The following is a 19,664-nucleotide window of genomic DNA, read 5'->3' as shown; positions in this document are numbered from 1 at the left end:
ATGGCGTTAAACCACACTGGCCTGCCCCAGGACGACAGCCTTCCACACTACTTCCGAGATGGGGATCCCTTTGCATCCAAACTTTCCTGGGAAGCAGACTTAGTGGCTGGCTTTTATCTAATAATCATTGGTAAGCTTAATTCTTCTGTGCAAAGGCTGCATCTAGGAAATTCATGGGTGAATATAATGATTTTGAACAAAGATTCCAACAGTTATGTGGATATTTTTAATGGAGGTGGCAAGTAGGAGGAAGGTAATAGATTGTGGTAGGCTTATGGAATTCAGCAAATAGTTTATGAAAACGAACTTTTTATTAGGGATAAATATACCACAGATAAACCAAAGAAGCTTTAAAGCAAAGCAATTTATTTTGAGACTGTATTTTATTTTGCTTATTTGGTAGTACGTTTATCATCTAGATGCCAAAATTTAATGAAAATAATACCTTATCTGAACAGAGTGCCTTTACTTTATAACAAATGCTTTTGATATAATCATAAGATTATAGACTTACAAGGAACCTTTGAACTCATCTGGTTCAGCCTCCTCTTTTCACAACTGAGGAAGTTCTGGCTGAGCATTATAGTGACAATAGGCATGCTGAGTTTACTTCACCTAAAAGTAAGTTTGCATCACTACAGCATAGTTAAGTGATTTTGGTAAGAGTTGAACAAAAATATTGGTGATAAAGGGGAGTCAGTCCAGGGTCAAAAGATTTTTGTGCATAATCCACAACAAGGTGAATCTGTTTCCAGAACTTCACTGTCCAGTGCAGTGGTTGCTATCCACACTGGCAACTGAGCCCTTGAACTGCAAATCAGCCAAACTGAGACGTGCTGTAATGTGAAATACACACCAGATATTGAAGACTTAGTACCAGAAAAAAAATGTAAAATAGCTCATTAATAATTTTTAAACTGAATACATATTGAATCCATGATACTTTGAATATATTAGGTTAAATATGTTCTTAAAATTACTTTACGTGTTTACTTTGATGTAGCTATCAGAAAAATTTAAAATATGTATGTGGCTCACATTTCTGATTAACATTATATTCTATTGGACAGTACTAATCTAGACAATTAGTATTTAACCACCATATTTTCTTGCATTTCAAACTGTTTTAAATTTGGGGAACCAATTGCAGGTGGGTTATGTCTTTAGATGTGTCTGCCTTTAATCTTTTTGAGATGTTAGATGCTGAATCAAGCTTTCTTTTTCTCTCTCTATCTTCTCTTCTCTCTTGCTTGCTAAGGATTTCACTTAACCTCCTAAAATTAGCAAAGCTCATTAGAATGATCTTGAGATATATGGTCAATGTTTGAGGTAAAAGGAAATCTACCGGACTGAATCAGAAATTCTTCGGCCAAATGGTTCCCTGTGTCCTTGTCTTTATTATTGTCTTACTAATTTAAATTCTGTATCTTATAAACAGACCCCGTGTCCCTTCAAATACAAATATACACTGAATGCCCTCTGTCTGCCATGATTTAAGTTGCTGGGAATACAGCAGTGACCAAACTGGGCAAACTCTCTGCCTGCATGGGGATTAGGTTGTTCTAACATCCATATTGCTTGGTTATTCAACTTAAGTGCTTCTAATGATCAGAAAAGACAGCAAAATAAGTATCTTGCAAATTAAATTTAATTTGCCTCAATCAATTGCAAGGAATGAATTTAAAAGTAGCATCTTTAACCTGGAATATTAGCCCACTCCGCACCGTGGTATGAAGGATTGGAGCAAGAGAGGCCACCGGATGGGTGGGTGGGGGAATCAAGAGATTCTCCCACCTGAGGGCTGTGAGGTTGGAAGGAACATCCACCAGCATATTCAAATACGAGAGCTGAGGCGGAGCTAGAAAGCAGGTGAATCAGGGATCAGGGGGCGTAGCCACAAGTAGCTGCAAAACAGTCTTCAGAGGGAGAAGAGGTCAACTGGAGGGCTGACCCTGGGTCCGGGATTGGCTTGGTCCTATCTTTGAAGACAGGCTTCCAACCCCCCCAGCCCCCCCCATCTTAGGTATGTGGGTGTGGACGGGCCCAGGTTCATCTTAAAGAAGCAGAGTGGAATGAACAGTATTTTTGGTGAGCTTTGTTAAATACTAGAAGTGGAAGATGAAAAGATAAATTTGTGTTTGGAATGGAGGGAAAATAAATCACAGACCCACTCTCTACCCTCCACTCTTTTACTAATGCTTTAAATATTTAACTAGCTTATCAACAGTCTGTATAAGAGATTTAAGTTTCTTTCACATTTCATAGAAAGACTCAAGATTTTGATAATCTAGAAATGTCCCACCCCTTTTGGTCATTTCCTTCTTAATGTTGTTTTACCTCAACTAGTGTTAAAAATAAGTTTGGGTTATTCTGAGACTCACCTACAGATAAAAATTTCCTATGGGTTTGGAAAGTGAATAATCTACACATAGCTAATAGAGATTTGGCTGTATTGATAACGATGTGGGCAGTAGACAAAGCCCGGTGAAGCAGAGCTAGTAAAGAAAATGTGAAGAAAAGTAAGAAAATGAATAGCTTCAAAAGAAATGTAGACAAAGCAAATGTGGATAGTGAACTAAAAGTAAAGTGGTTTCAATGAGTCTTGTGTGGTGAATGCTTATGCATACTTCCTGTCTGGATACAAAATAGGTGGCATTTATGCACACTTTTTCCAGCCATGTTTTCACATTTTGTTTTCCCGCTGTACCTTGCTAGCTGACTTCCTCTATTGAGACGTAAGTTTCATTTTCGTTGATTTGCTCTAGAACTCTATAAATGTTTCTGCTTTATCTCCTCTTCTGCCATAAGAAAGCTGAAGTGGTTTATAACAAACATCAAGCAGCCCTGACTCCAGGGAGTCGGGATTTCCCAAGAGCACAATGCAGTTAGTTTCTGGTGGTTTCATACCATCAACTGAAACACACATTCCTTTCCTTGCCCCCGAAATGAACTGTGGTGGAGAAGTAGAAATTAAAATACAAAAATCTGGGTTTCTCCTGTTAATACTCTCCTTATTCCTTACTATCAAAGGCAGCTGTACCAGATTCTCATTTATACACAGCCATACTATGAAGCAAGAATTCCTGAAGAAATCTACTCTACATGTTAAGCTATGGAAGTAGGTGTATTCTTTTCTTAAAGTCAGTAGGGATTGGGACTTTTTGGATTTAAATTGGGTTTGTAAGAAACTTTGCACAGTGTCATTGTAATGCCAAAGCCAATTAATCATTAATGAAAGGATATAAAAAAATGGTAACACATTTATGCCTTTTTGGTAGGTTTGGTGGGTTGAGGGTCACTTTCTCTCCCTTTGGTGGGAGGGGGAGAGCCCATATTACCACTGATCTCCCACATCCCCTGATACTTAGTTCAGAAGAAGTCACAGGCTGTCCTCCCTGCCAGCCACCCATTGTCCTTGTGTGCATGGGAGGCAGAAATCCTGGAATCCGTCTCCACGAGAGGCCCCTTTCCTTCCAGGGGTTCACGCAGCCCCACACTCAGCTCCTGCCTCTCCTGAATGCTGGTGCGTTCTCAGGAGTCCACAGCGGAAGTGAAGGACTGTTTTGTTTGGGTCTCTTCATCTTCAGAATTTATCAAGAGCCAAGGGATTAACCCTACTTACTAGAGGAAGGAATTTCTATAAATCCAGTAATTTATAAAAATGGCTCAGAAAAATACTCCACCTGGGGGCCAGTGTACAAGAACTGACCGTCCGGATCCCCACTCCCTCCTGAGCCTCACTGGGAACTTATTGGTTCTTTTCCTGGGTAAGTTCAGTCTTATAGCCTCGGACTCCTTTCCCTTTGGAGGTGACCCAGTCCTTGCCTGCCACTCACAACTCATCCTTTTTCTTTCATCTTCTTGATTTAGATTTTTATTTAGAGTCCTCTCACTACCCTTCCCTCTCTAAATCTGTGTGTGCATTTTTGAAATTGAGAAGGATTTTATATCCAAGTGAATACCAAATCCTCATTTTAACAATGGGAATTTATATTTTTTCCTTGTAGGGATTCTGTCCACATTTGGAAATGGGTATGTCCTTTATATGTCTTCTAGACGAAGGAAGAAGCTAAGACCTGCTGAAATAATGACTATCAATTTAGCAGTCTGTGATCTGGGGATTTCAGGTAACACAGCCATGCTGTTTCTTCTTTGTGGGTTTAAAGTATTCCCCATTCGAAATTATTCACTGGCTCAGAGATCATCCCTCACCTTCCCTTTACAAATCATCTTTACAGAGTGTGTGGTAAGTCAACAGAATGTAACCTGGCTAAGGAGATCATTTATTTATTCATTCATTCAATATTTATTGAGTCTTTTCTACATGCCAGACATGTTAGATGCTGAATAATACCTGCTGCCATAGCTCAAAGTGTAGTGGGTTAGATGATTCAGAAAACAGAAACTTACAAGCAGGCTGCAGACCACTTTTTAAGCTCTATTGTACCTCTCTCGTCCTTGTTGTGGAAATATGTTTAAAATAAACATCAAGGGAAAGGGTCTTGAAGGGTAAATGCTAGCCCAAGAAGAAAGGTAAGTAAGGAAAGAGGGTGGCACTGCCCCCATCAATGGTGTGTTTAGGTGTAGTTTAGGGTGCAAGTACAGGAAGCTTCTAGTTCAGTGGTTTTCAAACATGGCTGCACAATAAATCATTTGGGGAGCTTCAAAAACTACGCATGTCTGGGTTCCATACCCAGATACTTTGATTTAATCGGTTGCGAGTGCTGCCTGAGCTTCGGGATGTTTAAAGTTAGAATCCTCAGGTAAATTTAATGTGCAGCCAAAATTGAGAACCATTGGTTTCTGTTTTGCTTCTTTTGCCTCTCTGATAACCCAGCAAGGAGGAGTTGGAATAAAATTTCTCTTCAACTATGATTCTTTTTTAAAAATTAAAATATGATTTTGGATAGCTCATCTCCCTTTGATTTCATCTATAAATTTTCGGGGTTGTCTAGGTGCACCCTAATATGTCTGTTACTGAGCACACTGTCTTAGGTTATTAGGGTTGGGGAAATCTTGTTTCAACAACAGACTTCAACTCCTCTTCCTACCTTTAACCTTATGGCAGTTTTCCATCTAGAGCCTCCCTTTTAAACTGTTTCTGGTATTTGTCTCTCTATTCGTATGTGGATTCTTTTCTGCCACTGCCAAGTTCTAAAAACAAGGCTTTATAAGCCTCTACCTATCGAGATGCTAATATTTATCACACAACATAGATGTGCTGACCTCTTATTGAGAGTTTGTATCGCCTTGGTTTTTGGGGAAAGCTGTACTCGGTGTGGACAGGTTTAAATATTAGGAGCTCTTATGGGAAATACACATGCACATTAAAAGAACATGATTTGTCAGACCCCTTTCTGTAAAAACAGTTGGGAGGAATGCCAGGGCTGCCATTTTGCATGACTGCCACATGATGGCGGAATTGTGCTATGAATGAACGCTTTCCCCGTCAGCATACCCGGCTGATCCCTGAACCCTCGCTCCCTGGTACTAAAAGTAAAATACTTGAATGAAACCCATCATTTCAGCCACAGACTTCTCCACTGAATAATATCAGACTCCTACTTAAGGCTGAATTAGATGAGGCTTGAATAAAAATGTCTCTGACTGGTCCGATGCATTGAAAATACTTTCAAACAAGCAAATAGAATTACAAAAACCACCTTATTGCTCTGTGCATGACTTTAGAATAATTCACCTGAAAGTATTTTCTTCTACCCGATAGCTTTCTCTGTAAACCCAGATTATTTCTCCAACTTTCTAGCATCTCTAATATAATTTTCCCTTTGAATAAATCATAAAAGTTTTAAATCTCTTTTTGTTTCTTCTTGGTCAACTATATTCCATTATAAGCATCTTAAAGATGCACATCCTAGAAACCATGTGTATTACATCTGTTCAACTAATACTTGTCTAAGTACCAATGACTGTCAGCCCTGGATATATATTAAAATCACCTGGGGAGTTAAAAAAAAAACAACCAAAAACTATTGATGCCTATTGGGTTGGAGACCAAAGCAAAACAACTCCTCCAGTAATTGCAATGTGCAGCCAGGATTCAGAATCATACTAGTAAGTGGGAAAGAAAGAGATATTCTTGATGACATCTTGAAGTTCATCAAAGCTCCACTCCAAAAGCAAGCTGAAAATAGCTTTTGCTAATGGGGTCCCAGGCACAACAGACACTAATTTCACTCCATCCACATCATTGTCACTTGGCTTTTAGTTGCCTCTGGCACCTACCAAGCAGAGGGCTACTTCAAGACTTTGCATTTACTGTCTACTCTGCCCAGAATCCTTCCCCCCCTAGATATTTGCCTGTATTTTAGACATCGACCTAAATGTCACATTGACAGAGGGGCCTTCCCTGACCCCCTTTTGTAAAACAATAACTTCTCTTTCCCTCCTTCCTCCTTACCTTGTTCTATTTTTCTTCACAGCTCTAATCGCCATCTATCATTTCATATCTTATATTACAAATTTTTGATCTTTTCTTCCTATTAGAATATACATTTGTCTATCTTGCTCTCCATTTTGTCCCTAGTGCCTTGCTTTGTGCTTATTTCATGGTAGGCACCAAATAATTATTGAATAGCAAAACAGTTTTTTTTAATATTCAGTTTCCTCGCCGATGATGGAGTCAATCTAACTTGGACTTGGAGGCTCTATTATGAGGGTACAACAGACTAGCAAGCTGGAGTATAGGACTGATTGTCTCCACAATTTGAAGAGATGTGTGTCTAGCTTTTGGAAGGAATGCAATAAATGTTAATTGGCTGGACTAACAGTAGCTCCCACATACCTTTGTATACAAATGAAGTACGCACCTGGAAGGGTTGGGACAAGGCAGGTAACTGCAGGCTGTGATTAGCTGTTAATTAGTTTTCCTAATGCAAAAAGTTAGGGAAACTTCTTTTGATATATAGATCACATAGAGGCTTTGAAAAGCTTTCCTCAGCACACCCCCTTCAAGGAAGTTGAAGATTGAATACTCTGAATAAGGAGGACTGCAGTGTATGAATCAAAGTAGAAGAATGCTTTCCATAAAGTTAAAAAAAATCTAATCGAGGCCCAAGGAATAAGTAATTGAAAGAACAGAAATCTAGGTCTGTTTGTAAATAGGTTGAGTCTAACATCTCATTGAAATTGCTATCTCTTGTTTGAATAATATATAACTCAACAGAGAAAAAAAGAGAAACACACACACACACATTCACACACACACACACACACACACACACAAAAACAGAAAAAACTGCATGGAAATCTGGTCCCAACCTGAAAATGAAGGTATTTAATAAATGGTTCTTAAACCATTATTATTTTTTTTTTAAAAAAAGCAAATTCTGATTTAGAGGTTGTCTATATGAAACAGGTGAAAGGAGTTCTCTGATTGAAACAATTTGGGGAATGGAGCCCCAGCTGCTTAAAATCTCTTTCCCTGCAATAGCCTACATTCCTCCCCTCCAAGACACACACACACACACACACACACACACACACACACACGCACGCATGCACGCACACACGCACACATGCTCATAAGCTTCTGAGTGCTCTGGACAGAGCATTTGAATATTCCCAGACTGTATGATTTTTAAGGCCCCTTCCCTCTGTAATATTCTCCCCTCCTACCTTCTCCCCACTCCCGCCTCTCACTCTCACCATCTATTACTTCCCTGAAAGCACTCAGCTTTCTAGAGTTTCTTAAAAATTTTTTTAAAAAACAAATTGATAATAACGACAAGGAAGTAGTAAAAGACAAATTTTATATATATATATATATATTAAATTTATATATATATTAAAATAAATGAGAGGACAATTCAAATTTCCAGGAAGACGTTAATCGCAAGTTATCCCCAATATTTTTTAAAATCTGCGTGGTGCTCACACCGCCCTCCTCACAGGCACTTTCTAATCTTCATGCTCCAGTGCCCTCTTCTGCAGCAGTTGGCCCCAACTGCCTCTCTTATTAAAGCTTCCTCTGATAGACAGCTCTCACTCGCAGCCCTCCCAATGCCTTTCACAGACACTTATCTCTTAAAGCACAGTGTTCCCTCAGGGTGTTAGAAACCAAGTTCTCTTTTTCATTATAAGACTCTCATCCCTCTCCATTAAGACTCCAATGTGCCACACTTGGGGGAAGGGGATAAGTGGTTGAAAATCACCATTCTGCTGTCTTCATTTTCTCTTTCTCATTTTCCTCTTCATCTTCCTTCTCTTCTTTCTTCCATTGGTTAGGACAGTTTATGAAAAATGTTATGTTTACCATTGTTGTGTTTATCCCAGGAATGTAAGTATGTTCCAACATCAAATAATCTATAAAAACCTGCACCAATAGATTCAGTAGGAAAAAAAAAAACCACGATCATTTCAGCAGATGTGGAAAAAGCATTTAATAAAACTTAACATCTATTTATGTTAAAATACACACACAATTCTTAGCAAAATGGTACCATAAAAGGAACTTCCTTGGCTGATAAAAGGGAGCAATAAAATCCACAGTAAACATCATACTCAATAATGAAATATCAAAAGCATTCCTTTAAAATTAGCCACAAGACATGGGTGCCTACTATCATTTCTTCTATTCAACATTGTACTGGAAATCCTAGACATTGTACTAAGAGAAGAAAAAGAATTCAAAAGAGTAAAACTTGTTATTATTAGTAGAGGGTGTACTTGCCTACCTAGAAAATAAAAATGAATATATAGATAAAAATATTACAATTGAGATGCACATTTATCATGGTTACTGGATGTAAGATGAATGTTTAAAAATGAAAGTCATCTCTGTACACCACCAACAAACAGAAAAAAGTGATTAGAGAAAATAAGATACTATCTGTTACACAAAAATATTTCAAACTCCTAGGAAAAAATCCATAAAAACGTGCAAGATCTTTATATCGAATCTTATAGAACTTTCGGAAAAACATCAAATAAAACCAAAATAAAGGAAATACTATGCTCCTGAATAGGAAAAACTGTCATTATGAAGACGTAAATTCATCTTAAATTAGTCTATGGAGTCATTGTATTTCCATTTAAAATCCCCAATAAGATGTTTTATGGAACTTGACAAGCAGATTCTAAGATTTATATGGTAGAGCAAGTGTCCCAAAATAGTGAAATCTAAAGACAACTGAAGAAGAGGAAGAAGTTGGAAGACTTTCCCCACAGTAAAAAGCTATGATAATTAAGACAATGTGATATTTTTCCAGGGGTAGATAAATAGACCAACGGAACAGAACCGAGAGCCCTGTAACATTCCCACATATTTGTAGCTACTTAATGACAGAGTGAGTGGCATTGCAGCTTTGTGGGGAAAGAGACCATTCATAAATGATACTGGCATGATTGGTTACACAAATGGAAAAGAAACATTCCTGTTGTCTTTGAATTACCAAGTAGCTATTCTGATGAATGAATGTATGCTACACATGTAGTTAAGAATTCCTTGCATCAAATTACTCTTTAGTTCAGAACTGATATATTTTTTGTCTGTTTTTAGGAATACCCTTTAGTGAAATGAGAACAACCTTTGTAAGCTGTGGAGTAGTGTTTGCTAAAGAATAATTAATGTAATGTATGCAGGACCCTGTAGTGGAATACATATACGTGCTATGGCACATACAGTAAGTTACCTCACTGACATGTGGTCATTTTTGGAGCCTTACATTTTTTTTAAACAGTTTTATTCACACACCACATGATCCATCTAAAGTGTACAATCAATGGCTGCTGGTATAATCACATTTTTTTGGTATGAGGAGAAAAAAAAAAAAAGCCCCTTCCTTTATACCCTCTATTGTTGACTCTTAGCTTTGGTATAGTACTTTTGTTACATTTGATGAAAGAATATTATATTGTTTACTGTTAACTATAATCCTTAGTTTGTGTTAATTGTATTTTTCCTACATACCACCCTATTAACACCTTGTAATAGTGATGTACATTTGTTCTGGTTCATGTAAGAAATTTCTTATACAATTAACCACAGTCATCATCCACTATAGGTTCACTATGTTATACCATCCCATGTTTATCCTCTAGCTTTCCTTCTAGTGACATACTCGATCCTGGACTTCCTCTTTCAACCATACTTGCACTCTGCAATGTTAATTACACTTACATTACTGTGCTACCATGACCTCTATCCATTTCTGAACATTGACACTCAACCTTATTAAATATTCTGTACACCTTGAGCATCATTTGCCCATTCTCTACCCTCTTTGTCTCTCCTGGTAATCTATACTCTAGGTTTTAACTTCCAGAGTTCGAATCCTTAAATTTTGACTGCCAAGAAATGTATGGAATAGGTAACCTTAGCCATTATTATTTGATTATGGAACAGTTCTTTTTTGTTTATTTATTTTGGAGACCAACTCATGGCATCACTGTTTTGCAGAACCTCAGATTGAAAAATGCTGAAGTGCATTGTACAAACCTAGTTCCCATGAATGCTTTACACTGATTTTTCTGTAAACCTATCTTTTCTGTAATTAAAAAAATTAAAACACAAAACAAAACCCTGCGTTCCTATGGATGCTTTTTTTGTTTACTCATCCTTCAATGCCTACCTTTGGAGGAAAGTCAAGAAACAGAGCATTGGACACTCTACTGGGGGAAATAGTGTGGAAAATTTGTGCCTGAAGAGAAAATTTTCTCTCAGAGTTTTCACTGTGGATACTTTGCTCTTTCCTCTTAGTTTTCAAATGAGCCACTTCAGTACAAAATTAAAAGTGACCAGATTTTTTAATTGCCTGCTGAAATCATATTTCCAGTACTCCCTGATGCTGTGTTTCTTTAAGACAGTTCTTCATTATAATAATAATTTTCGAAAGTGTTGCTATGTTCTTTATCTTTGGCTATCAGAATGATTGAAAATCCCTCTGGGTAGCTTTGAATTCAGTTTATTCACCGATAACAACATATTTTTCTTAACCCAGAAATTTTGCATGAGAAGGTGCGTGTGCTTGAGGGGAAAAGAGAGGGCTAGGTGAGTTGATTTAGGTGGAGAAATTTTAATTGGAGGGACACTTCCCTTGACAAATTGCTTAATGCTCTAGTTGTAGGCAAACCTTTCACCATCATCTCTTGCTTCTGTCACCGCTGGGTGTTTGGCTGGATTGGCTGCCGCTGGTATGGATGGGCTGGATTTTTCTTTGGCTGTGGAAGCCTTATTACCATGACTGCTGTCAGCCTGGATCGATACCTGAAAATCTGCTATTTATCTTATGGTAAGTAGGAAGGTTTCTTGTTCCCTGATAGTCAAAGCTAGGTGGGTTGAGTGTCAGAGCTATACGTGTTTTACACATATGTAACGAAATAAAAGGATTAATAATCTCAGAGACCAAGAGTAGTTCTATTTATAAGCTATTTTGTTCTAACATGTTGAAGGATTTGAAACCATGTCAGTGTAGGTTTTCTGGTGTTTGGCTACAGTGCTTTAAAAACGTCATTTTCTTGTTTAAAGTATATAAGCTTCTACCATGTTTTGTCATCAAATGAAAGAAATAAAATGCAGTGAAAGGACGTTAGGTCCGAGATGTTTAGCTGGTTCCTCACATACTAGGTGTAATGACAAGAAAAGACATTTATGATTTTTTTTAGGACTCAGGCTCCTTGTGATTTTCAAGGTGTCACCTTCAAGGTAGAGATTCATGCAGCTGTTCCTGCAAGAAAGGATACACACAAAGAAATACCACTCAGCACTTTTTTTGTGGTAATCATGGGTAGAAAGATTAATGACTAGAGCTTTATTAAGGTGGCAATAAACATATTTTCAGAGACTGAAGAATTTTTTAATTTTAGTGATTAGACCATTCCTCATGTTAAATAATTTTTAGTACTTTTTATTCTTGGGGATCTGGGGACTTACAGACCTAAATGAGTAACTGCATTTGGGCCTTTATATTTAATATTAAGAACCAGGCAAAACCAGGGAATAGTATTGATTCCTTTTGGATAAAGTCGCCTCTGTGGTGTTTCACAACATCTGTCAATCAGAATGGTTGCAACCACCGGGACAGAGCAGTGGCCTGGAAAGTAAGGTGAGAAAGAACACTTTGCAATCTCAGTGTGGCAGAATTTTCCCTTACAATTTAAAAGGTTGAGTTCCCAAATGCCATGGAAACCATGCAGGGGGTAGGGGTCATGGACCACCATCTTCATGATCCAGCACTCATTGCTTTTTTAAGTTACATTTCCTTTTGTAAATATTGTAAAACTTGCAATAGAAATAGCTTGAATCAAAATTTCCAGTAAGATAAAAAATATACAGATATGCATATTCTGGATGCAATCATAGTCACAGTCTTTCTATAAACTTATTTTTGGTCATATCACCTCATTTGTATAATTAAATAGGTTTTTAATTTAACTACAGATTTTGTAGAAGAGAAGGTGCAAAGTTCAACTTCCTGGGAATATTCGAGGGATATTAAACCTGTATGTCTCTGCTTTTTAAATATTTCCTTGAGTCAGGTCTTTGCATCAATTAAAGAGATGATGCTACTTACTCCCAGAATCATTGCAGGGCATAACTCCACACGGGAACTGTATATATTTTCCAGCGTCTTCTAATCTTGAACGTCAAGAGTGTGGTTTCATCATTTAATTTGAAGCACTATAAAACTCTTCACACAGTGTCCTAGAATGTTGGAATTAGAAGATTGATTGGGGACATGTAGACCTTTCTCCCATGTAATATGGTAAATTGTTCTAAGGGATCCCTGACAGATGGCCATTTGGCCTCTTCTTGAATAATTCCAGTGACCAGTGACGGGGAGCTTACTACTGTACAAGGCAGCCCATTCTCTGATTGGTCTGCTCTCATTGTTACAATGTTATTCCTTATATTGAGACAAAACTGCCTCCCAGTAACCTCCACCCATTGGTCCTAGTTCTGACTTCTGGAGCAACACAGAACCAATCTACTAATCTACTCCCTCCTGTACTTGACAGCCTTTCACCATACTTGAATGTAAGTATAAAACACTTCACCAAGTAACCCTAACCATAAATGCTTATACGTATATGCTTATGCACTTTCCTATACATATGTGATTATGCCAATGTTTTATCTGTTATAATAAACCATTAAGAGCTGACATAATTGCTACCCCTATCTGGATGGGCTTGAGAATTTCACATTTTTGATACAAAATGCCATGTGCTTAAAAAAGATGGAGGAAATAGAGTATAGAAACAATCTGTTTTATTTCTTGTTAGAGCTAAATGAGACAAACTAACTTACCCAGAAGTAAAAATTCATGTTAAGGTAGTGCTTCATAGTTTGCAGAGAAGATCCCTTGTATTATCTCATTTAACACTCATCAAAACCCTGAAGCAGTATAGTCTTCCTTCCTCCATTTTACTGTTATGAATACAGGTGTCTAGAAAGGTCACATGAAAAAGGCCAAATACTAGATTTAAAAGATCTAACAAGTCCCAAACTTTATACTGCAGTAAGCAGAGGCAGGCCCTGAATCTAAGTTGAAGAAACCATTCGGCTTTTATCTAATCTATTTTGATATTTCTTCTCTGTTACTACAAAGCCAAGGCAGAAAGGACTTACTTCTCTGGACCTCTTTGTTGGTGGTGATAAGTGAGGCATGGGGGTAATTTCCTGTGTAAGCTGCAGCAGATCAGGCTAACCTGTTTTGGGTCATTGTTTTGAAATTTGGAAAATGATCACTAGTGCTTTATAGCTGTTCTTGGATGACTGAACTATTTCTTCTTCTTGGAATTCTCTTTTGGTTAACAGAAACTAGTGCTGAAAAACAGAGATTTTTTTTTTTTTTTTTTTTTTCCCTGAAGAACCAGAGATATTTTCACAGAATTACTTTTGCAGAACATGTACAACCTGTTTATATTCTCTGCCTTTCCTGCTGGGGCTATGTGAGCGCGACTGTTATTTTAATAATGTTTGAAGATTCTAAATCTGCTCTACAAATCACTGTGTACAGTCAATCACTCTAACATCCCCATGCACATACAATAATAATGATAACCCACCAGCCCTCATTTGACAATTCTTAGAAGAGAAATGAGATTTAGACACAAAAGTTTTAGGAAGAAGGGTATCTTAAAAAATAAGTTTAGTAGGTTTTATTTGAGTAATAAAATTCAACTTCATTAATTTGAACTTTTCTAATTTGAAATCTAAAACCATGTAGCTCTGGGAAGGCAAATTTAGGTAACCCATGTGAGAATGCAAGGAGAGAATCAGAGTTACTTAAGAGAACACATTATTTTGAAGCTCTCTACACACAATAGTTATTAAACACTTAATGAAAATTAGAAGCCTCAACTACTTCCTAGTCAGGATTTACATATTAATTACTGTAAAAGAATCCTTATTTGGCAAATTGGTCACTTTAGTTCAAGTGAATTATTTGTACAAATGTTCTATCTTTTGCTGATAACAGGTGAGCTGCCTGAGGGTATTCCTGGTCTTGTTCAGCTCTGTATTCCACAATGGGCATAGTATGGTATCTTGTGCCAAATATAATACTCGACAAATACTTGTAAAAATGATCATACTGTATAATGTAATTCAAGCTAATTCATTGTCTTATAGTTCACATTTTTTTCCCACTAATTTGTTCTGATCTTTCTTACAATTAGTTTTAGTTTTACTATACTTTCAAAGAGCAAACTGTCTACCCCTTCCGTTTGTAATTGGTAATCTGTGGTACTCAGTCCCTCCTTCTGGGACTGATGCATACTGCTGTGCAACTTCAGCTTTGTTTAAGAGAATAGCGCCCCCTAGAGCTGTGCAATGTAGCAGCCTGTTTGTTTCCTTTTCTGGCTCAGGACAAAAAAACCCTAATTCATAAGATTCCCATTCTGCCACAGACAGAGATTCACAATTGAGCACTATTTTTAAATGCTTACAAAGGCAGGCCATTCTGCTTAGAACAGGAAAGAATAAAGACATCTAATATTTAATTTATTCCTCCAGTATTGTCAGAATGGAGATCAAACTTCTGTTATAAAGCCTATGTTCAGACATTACTTCTCAATGAATCAAATTTTGAAATATTTCTTTATAAGGTTAGTAATTGTCTTTGAAAATTAGCTTAATAACTGTCTTTGAAACTGTTCACTGAGCAATTTTTGTCCATACACATTTATATTTAATTATTGCTCTAAGTAAGATATTCAGAATTTTTCCATTTTCAGTCTGAATGTTTAACTTGTAGTGACAAAATGTGGGTTATAGTACTAGATATTCTAATTAGTTGTATGGCCCTAGACAAGCCGTTTTAGATCCCCATCTTCACCCAGATCAAACAGGGATAAAAACAGCTTTTTGAACTACCTTACAGGTAAGCAAACATAAGATTTATATGAAAACATTTTGCTAATGTCACCAGAGAAATATAAGGTAAAAAATATGTTAGGTTTTATCATACTAATTATTTTCTAATATTTGGTTGGCATTTTTATAATTCAACCAAAATAAAGACTGCGTACTTTCAGAAGTACAAAATTCAGTAGTTACGCAAGGTGAATTAAAATAGTAAAGCTAGTTATAATAATGAATCCATTCATCCATGTTCTCATTTAATTACATTAAGAAATAATAATTATAAAAATAGGTAAGCTTTCATGCAAATATTCTAGTTCAGGAGGAGTTCCTGCAGTGGATTGCCTGGCATCGGCGGCTGCATCAGGTGCTCAAACAGTCATAACATCCATAGACTTGGTCACACAGATTTGGCAGCTCAACCATGATGTGTCTGTTAGTCCACAGACCAGATCAAGATGTTCTCCTCCTCAGTGATTGCTTGCCACTTCTCATATCAGTGCTCTTCAAAGATGAGGTGACAGGTAGAGCAGGCCAGGGGTCCCTCACATGCACCCAAACCATCAATATCTAGGTTATTTTTAACCACAACATGTAGCAGAGAGTCACCAACTTTTCCTTTGGTTGTTATGTTTCACCATCACGGTTTATAAAGTGGACTGTTATTTTATCTTCTGAGCTGCCCCGCGCCGGCGCCGACACGCTCGCGGCCGGCTCGCCCCCGCTTCCCCGCCCGGCCTCAGGGTCCCCAGGAGCCCGCAGGCTCCCACGCGAGGTCCGGCGAGGAGCAGCCACCGGCGGGCGGCGCCGCCGAGAGCCGCGGAGGCGACGCGCAGGAGCCGGGCGCACCCGGCGGCCGTAGCCCGCGGAAGAAGGGTATTTTAAAGAGCCGAGGAATGCCTTCATTTCTCACTGCCCCAAAGGATGCTACCTTGGATGACCCACTAAACCAACCCTTTTGATGGCTTAGTCCGTGTAGTCTACAAATTGGCCTCATATTGAATAGGATCTCAAGTCATTCCGGATGCTTTCCAAAGATCCTTCATCATCTTCAGCATCCTCTCACCTTTTTACTGCCCCCTTTCCAAGCTTTGGTTACTTACCCGCCTCGAGAGGCTTCTAGATGCCTAGAGAAAACCTGCCCTGTGAAATTTATTCTCTTGGAGAAAGGCCCAAGCTGTGGAACTTTTTCCCCTTCATTCCACTCTCCCCCAGGCTTCAATTTTCTGCCCACTTCTCCCAGAAGCTAAGGCATAAATTTTCTATACGGAGGGGAGGTACTTGGGAGCAGGGCAGATGACATCCTGGTAACGCTTTCCTTCCGCCTCCAGGGGTTTGGCTGAAAAGAAAGCACGCCTACATCTGCCTGGCGGTCATCTGGGCCTATGCCTCCTTCTGGACCACCATGCCCTTGGTCGGTCTGGGGGACTACGTGCCCGAGCCCTTCGGAACGTCATGCACCCTGGACTGGTGGCTGGCCCAGGCCTCCGTAGGGGGCCAGGTTTTCATCCTGAACATCCTCTTCTTCTGCCTCTTACTTCCAACCGCTGTGATTGTGTTCTCCTACGTGAAGATCATTGCCAAGGTTAAGTCCTCCTCCAAAGAAGTAGCTCATTTTGACAGTCGGATCCATAGCAGCCACATGCTGGAAATGAAACTGACCAAGGTAACTGCGGTAATAATTTACAGAGGTGTTTTTCAGATCAAAAATATGTAGGGCAAAGAGGATGGGGAGAACTTAAAATCTCTGAAGTTTGTTATTTATCTATACCTCTTTCTTTCAATCTCTCTCTCACTCTCCTTCACACACACTTCTAATACCTACCTAATTTGCATGATGGATTATATGGTGGATCCACTGGGGCCTTATTTTGGGGCTTATTCTCTGTATTGAATAGAATATTGTTGGTTCTTAATAATGATTTCACTAAGAAGAATAATTTTTATGCATCGTGAAATGCCACATAGTTTTTACTGTTTTTTATAGAGTTTGGTAGGTCTCATTAGGGAGATTCTGCCACTTTATGTCAGAGTAAGAACTTCCCACATATGCTTTCCCATGGGAAGCTTGCCTGAACACAGGAGCAATTTTTGCAGGGTTGGGTCCCTTGGTAAAGACTAGTTTCAGACTTGGTTGCCTTTAGATATTGTGGTGTAAAGAACATTACACCACATTTGAAGACAGACTCAGGTCTAAATCCCATACTGGGTTTGTGACCGGGTTTGTGGCTCAGAGCTATGTACTTAATTTCTTTGCATTCTTTTTACTTACTTGTGAAACAGGAATAGTAACACCTATCTCATTGGATTGTGGTGGGATTCAATTAGATAAATCATGTTATTCTGTCTCTTGGTACAGAGCAGGTAAAGAAACCATAGTTTTCCTTTTTCCCTTATCCCCTTTAGGAAAGCCTGGTAAAGTCTAAGATGAGGGTCTTCACACTTTCTTGATGTCTCATCCCTATGGTGAAAACATGTTTTTCAGCACACTTATTCAATATAAATAACAAACAGGTAATACTATCAAACTGTATATTAAATATTAGCAAATCCTAATTTCTATCTTATGTTTAAAAAATAGCAAAAAATATAGATTGAAGTTTTAATCTTTCCATCCTGTATTCTAGTCATGGTGTCTACCCTCAAGGGTCTTCACAGCCTACATTGGAGACCACTGATCTCAGGGACCTATAATAACCCAGCTTGCTTCAGACTGGGGAAATCTGGCTCCTTAATAAGTCAGGGCCATAGTTGTATTATTACTTTCTCCAACTTGCAGATTTTTTTTAAGTTTGTGTGAGGATCCCTTGATTGCACAGCATGAGCTAGAGGTTTTCGATGGTTCCAGTTTACCTTTGCTCTGTAAAACCCCCATGTGCTGTGTTAGAGTAAGCTTTGAGGGAAGTTTACATCACTCTAAACCTGTTCTGATTACCTAATAATAAGAGCAGTTCTACCTGGGAAAAAATGCAGAATCAGGAATCATGACCTACTTCTATCTTTCATTTGGCCATGAAGTAGGAAAGTGTTTCCATGAATTACAGCTCCATTATTTTAGTCAGGATTCTCTAGAAAAACAGAACCAATACGACAGTGCATTATAAGGAATTGGCTCATATGGCCATGGGGCTGGCAGGCCCAAATGCCATTGGGCAGGCCACAGGCCAGAAACTCTAATAAAGGTGATGTTGAAGTCTTTAGTCTGATTTCCCTGCGGGAAGCTGGAGCCGTCTGGCTGGAAATTCCAGTAAGAGCCCATGTTGAAGTTGAGGCAGAAATTCTTCTTTTGACTTCTAAAATCCTCGCTGCTAACTGGATGAGATTACCCACATTCTGAGGGAAAGTTCATTTGTTGATATAGTGCAGTCAATTGATTATGCATGTAATAGACTGATTGTAGATGTAAATCCAATCTTTGAAATGACTTCACAGTAATAAGTAGGCCAGTGTTTGACCAAACAAATAGAAACCACAGCCTAGCCCAGTTGGCACATTAAATTAACTACCACATTAAGTTATTTATTTCCAGCTCTCCCATTAGCCCTTATCTATGATTATAAAAACAAATTTAATCCAAATTAAATTAATCCAAATCCCACTCTTTACCAGATACCGTGATAGCTACTGGGGAAATGGAACAATGCAAAAAAATTTCTTTTCAATAGTTTGTGGAGGTATGCCCAGGGAAAAAAGGTGATGTTTCGTTATACTGGTATGTGGAATTAGTTTACCTTGCAGCCCCTATACCTTTACATCATGACACATAATAACCTTAAGTTGCTGAGATGTTACTTGCGCTCCTTTCTCTTCTTGCTATTCCCCTAGTGATGCTATTTGTTGGTCTTGCTCAGTGAATCTGGATCCTCATTCCCATGAGGCCCTTTTCTAGTTTCTATGAATCAGTTATTCGTCACCCTCTCTCCCATTAGAATTGTTCAGCTCAGCCCATTCACACTTAGCCTTTTAGAATATACCGGAATCTTGTTCCTTGTGAGTTTAAGAGGGTGGGAAGCTTGTTTAGTCATGCTTCTGAAGCTGGTTATTCTTTCTTCAGAATACGCCCTTTAATTTATTTGTTGTTACCATTCCTCTTGACCTGGACTGTGTAGAGCAAATAGTCAGGCTCACCCCAGACCAGGTTAATCAAAGAGATGTTAAATAAATAAATATTTATGTACACTTATGTAAAAGATAAAACATCTATTAAATAATATTAAGTATTATATAATATATCCATATTTTGTTTGTGCTTACGAAACCTTTTTTAAAGTACCATATAGAAAATTTTTCTAATCATTAACATTTGCACAAAATTTTATGTCAAGGTTCAACCCAAAAC

General features: G+C 38.2%; 1 protein-coding gene and 1 pseudogene across 1 annotated transcript in view; one reads left to right on the top strand and one right to left on the bottom strand.

Annotated features, from left to right (window-relative positions):
- Window positions 1-19,664, top strand: part of OPN5 (opsin 5) — a 32,262-nt gene continuing 12,598 nt past the window's right edge. The window contains exons 1-4 of the mRNA XM_037844472.1: window positions 1-130; window positions 4,008-4,127; window positions 11,079-11,249; window positions 16,657-16,991. Of these exons, the coding sequence (XP_037700400.1) occupies window positions 1-130; window positions 4,008-4,127; window positions 11,079-11,249; window positions 16,657-16,991 (756 nt within the window). The remainder of the gene's footprint in view (window positions 131-4,007; window positions 4,128-11,078; window positions 11,250-16,656; window positions 16,992-19,664) is intronic.
- LOC119539616 lies at window positions 15,592-16,197 on the bottom strand (annotated as a pseudogene).

The sequence above is a fragment of the Choloepus didactylus genome, chromosome 7 (assembly GCF_015220235.1).
Source record: "Choloepus didactylus isolate mChoDid1 chromosome 7, mChoDid1.pri, whole genome shotgun sequence".
In the NCBI taxonomy this organism is placed as follows: domain Eukaryota; kingdom Metazoa; phylum Chordata; class Mammalia; order Pilosa; family Megalonychidae; genus Choloepus; species Choloepus didactylus.
Note: the sequence above shows the minus strand (reverse complement) of the source record. Positions and strands in the feature narration are given on the sequence as shown.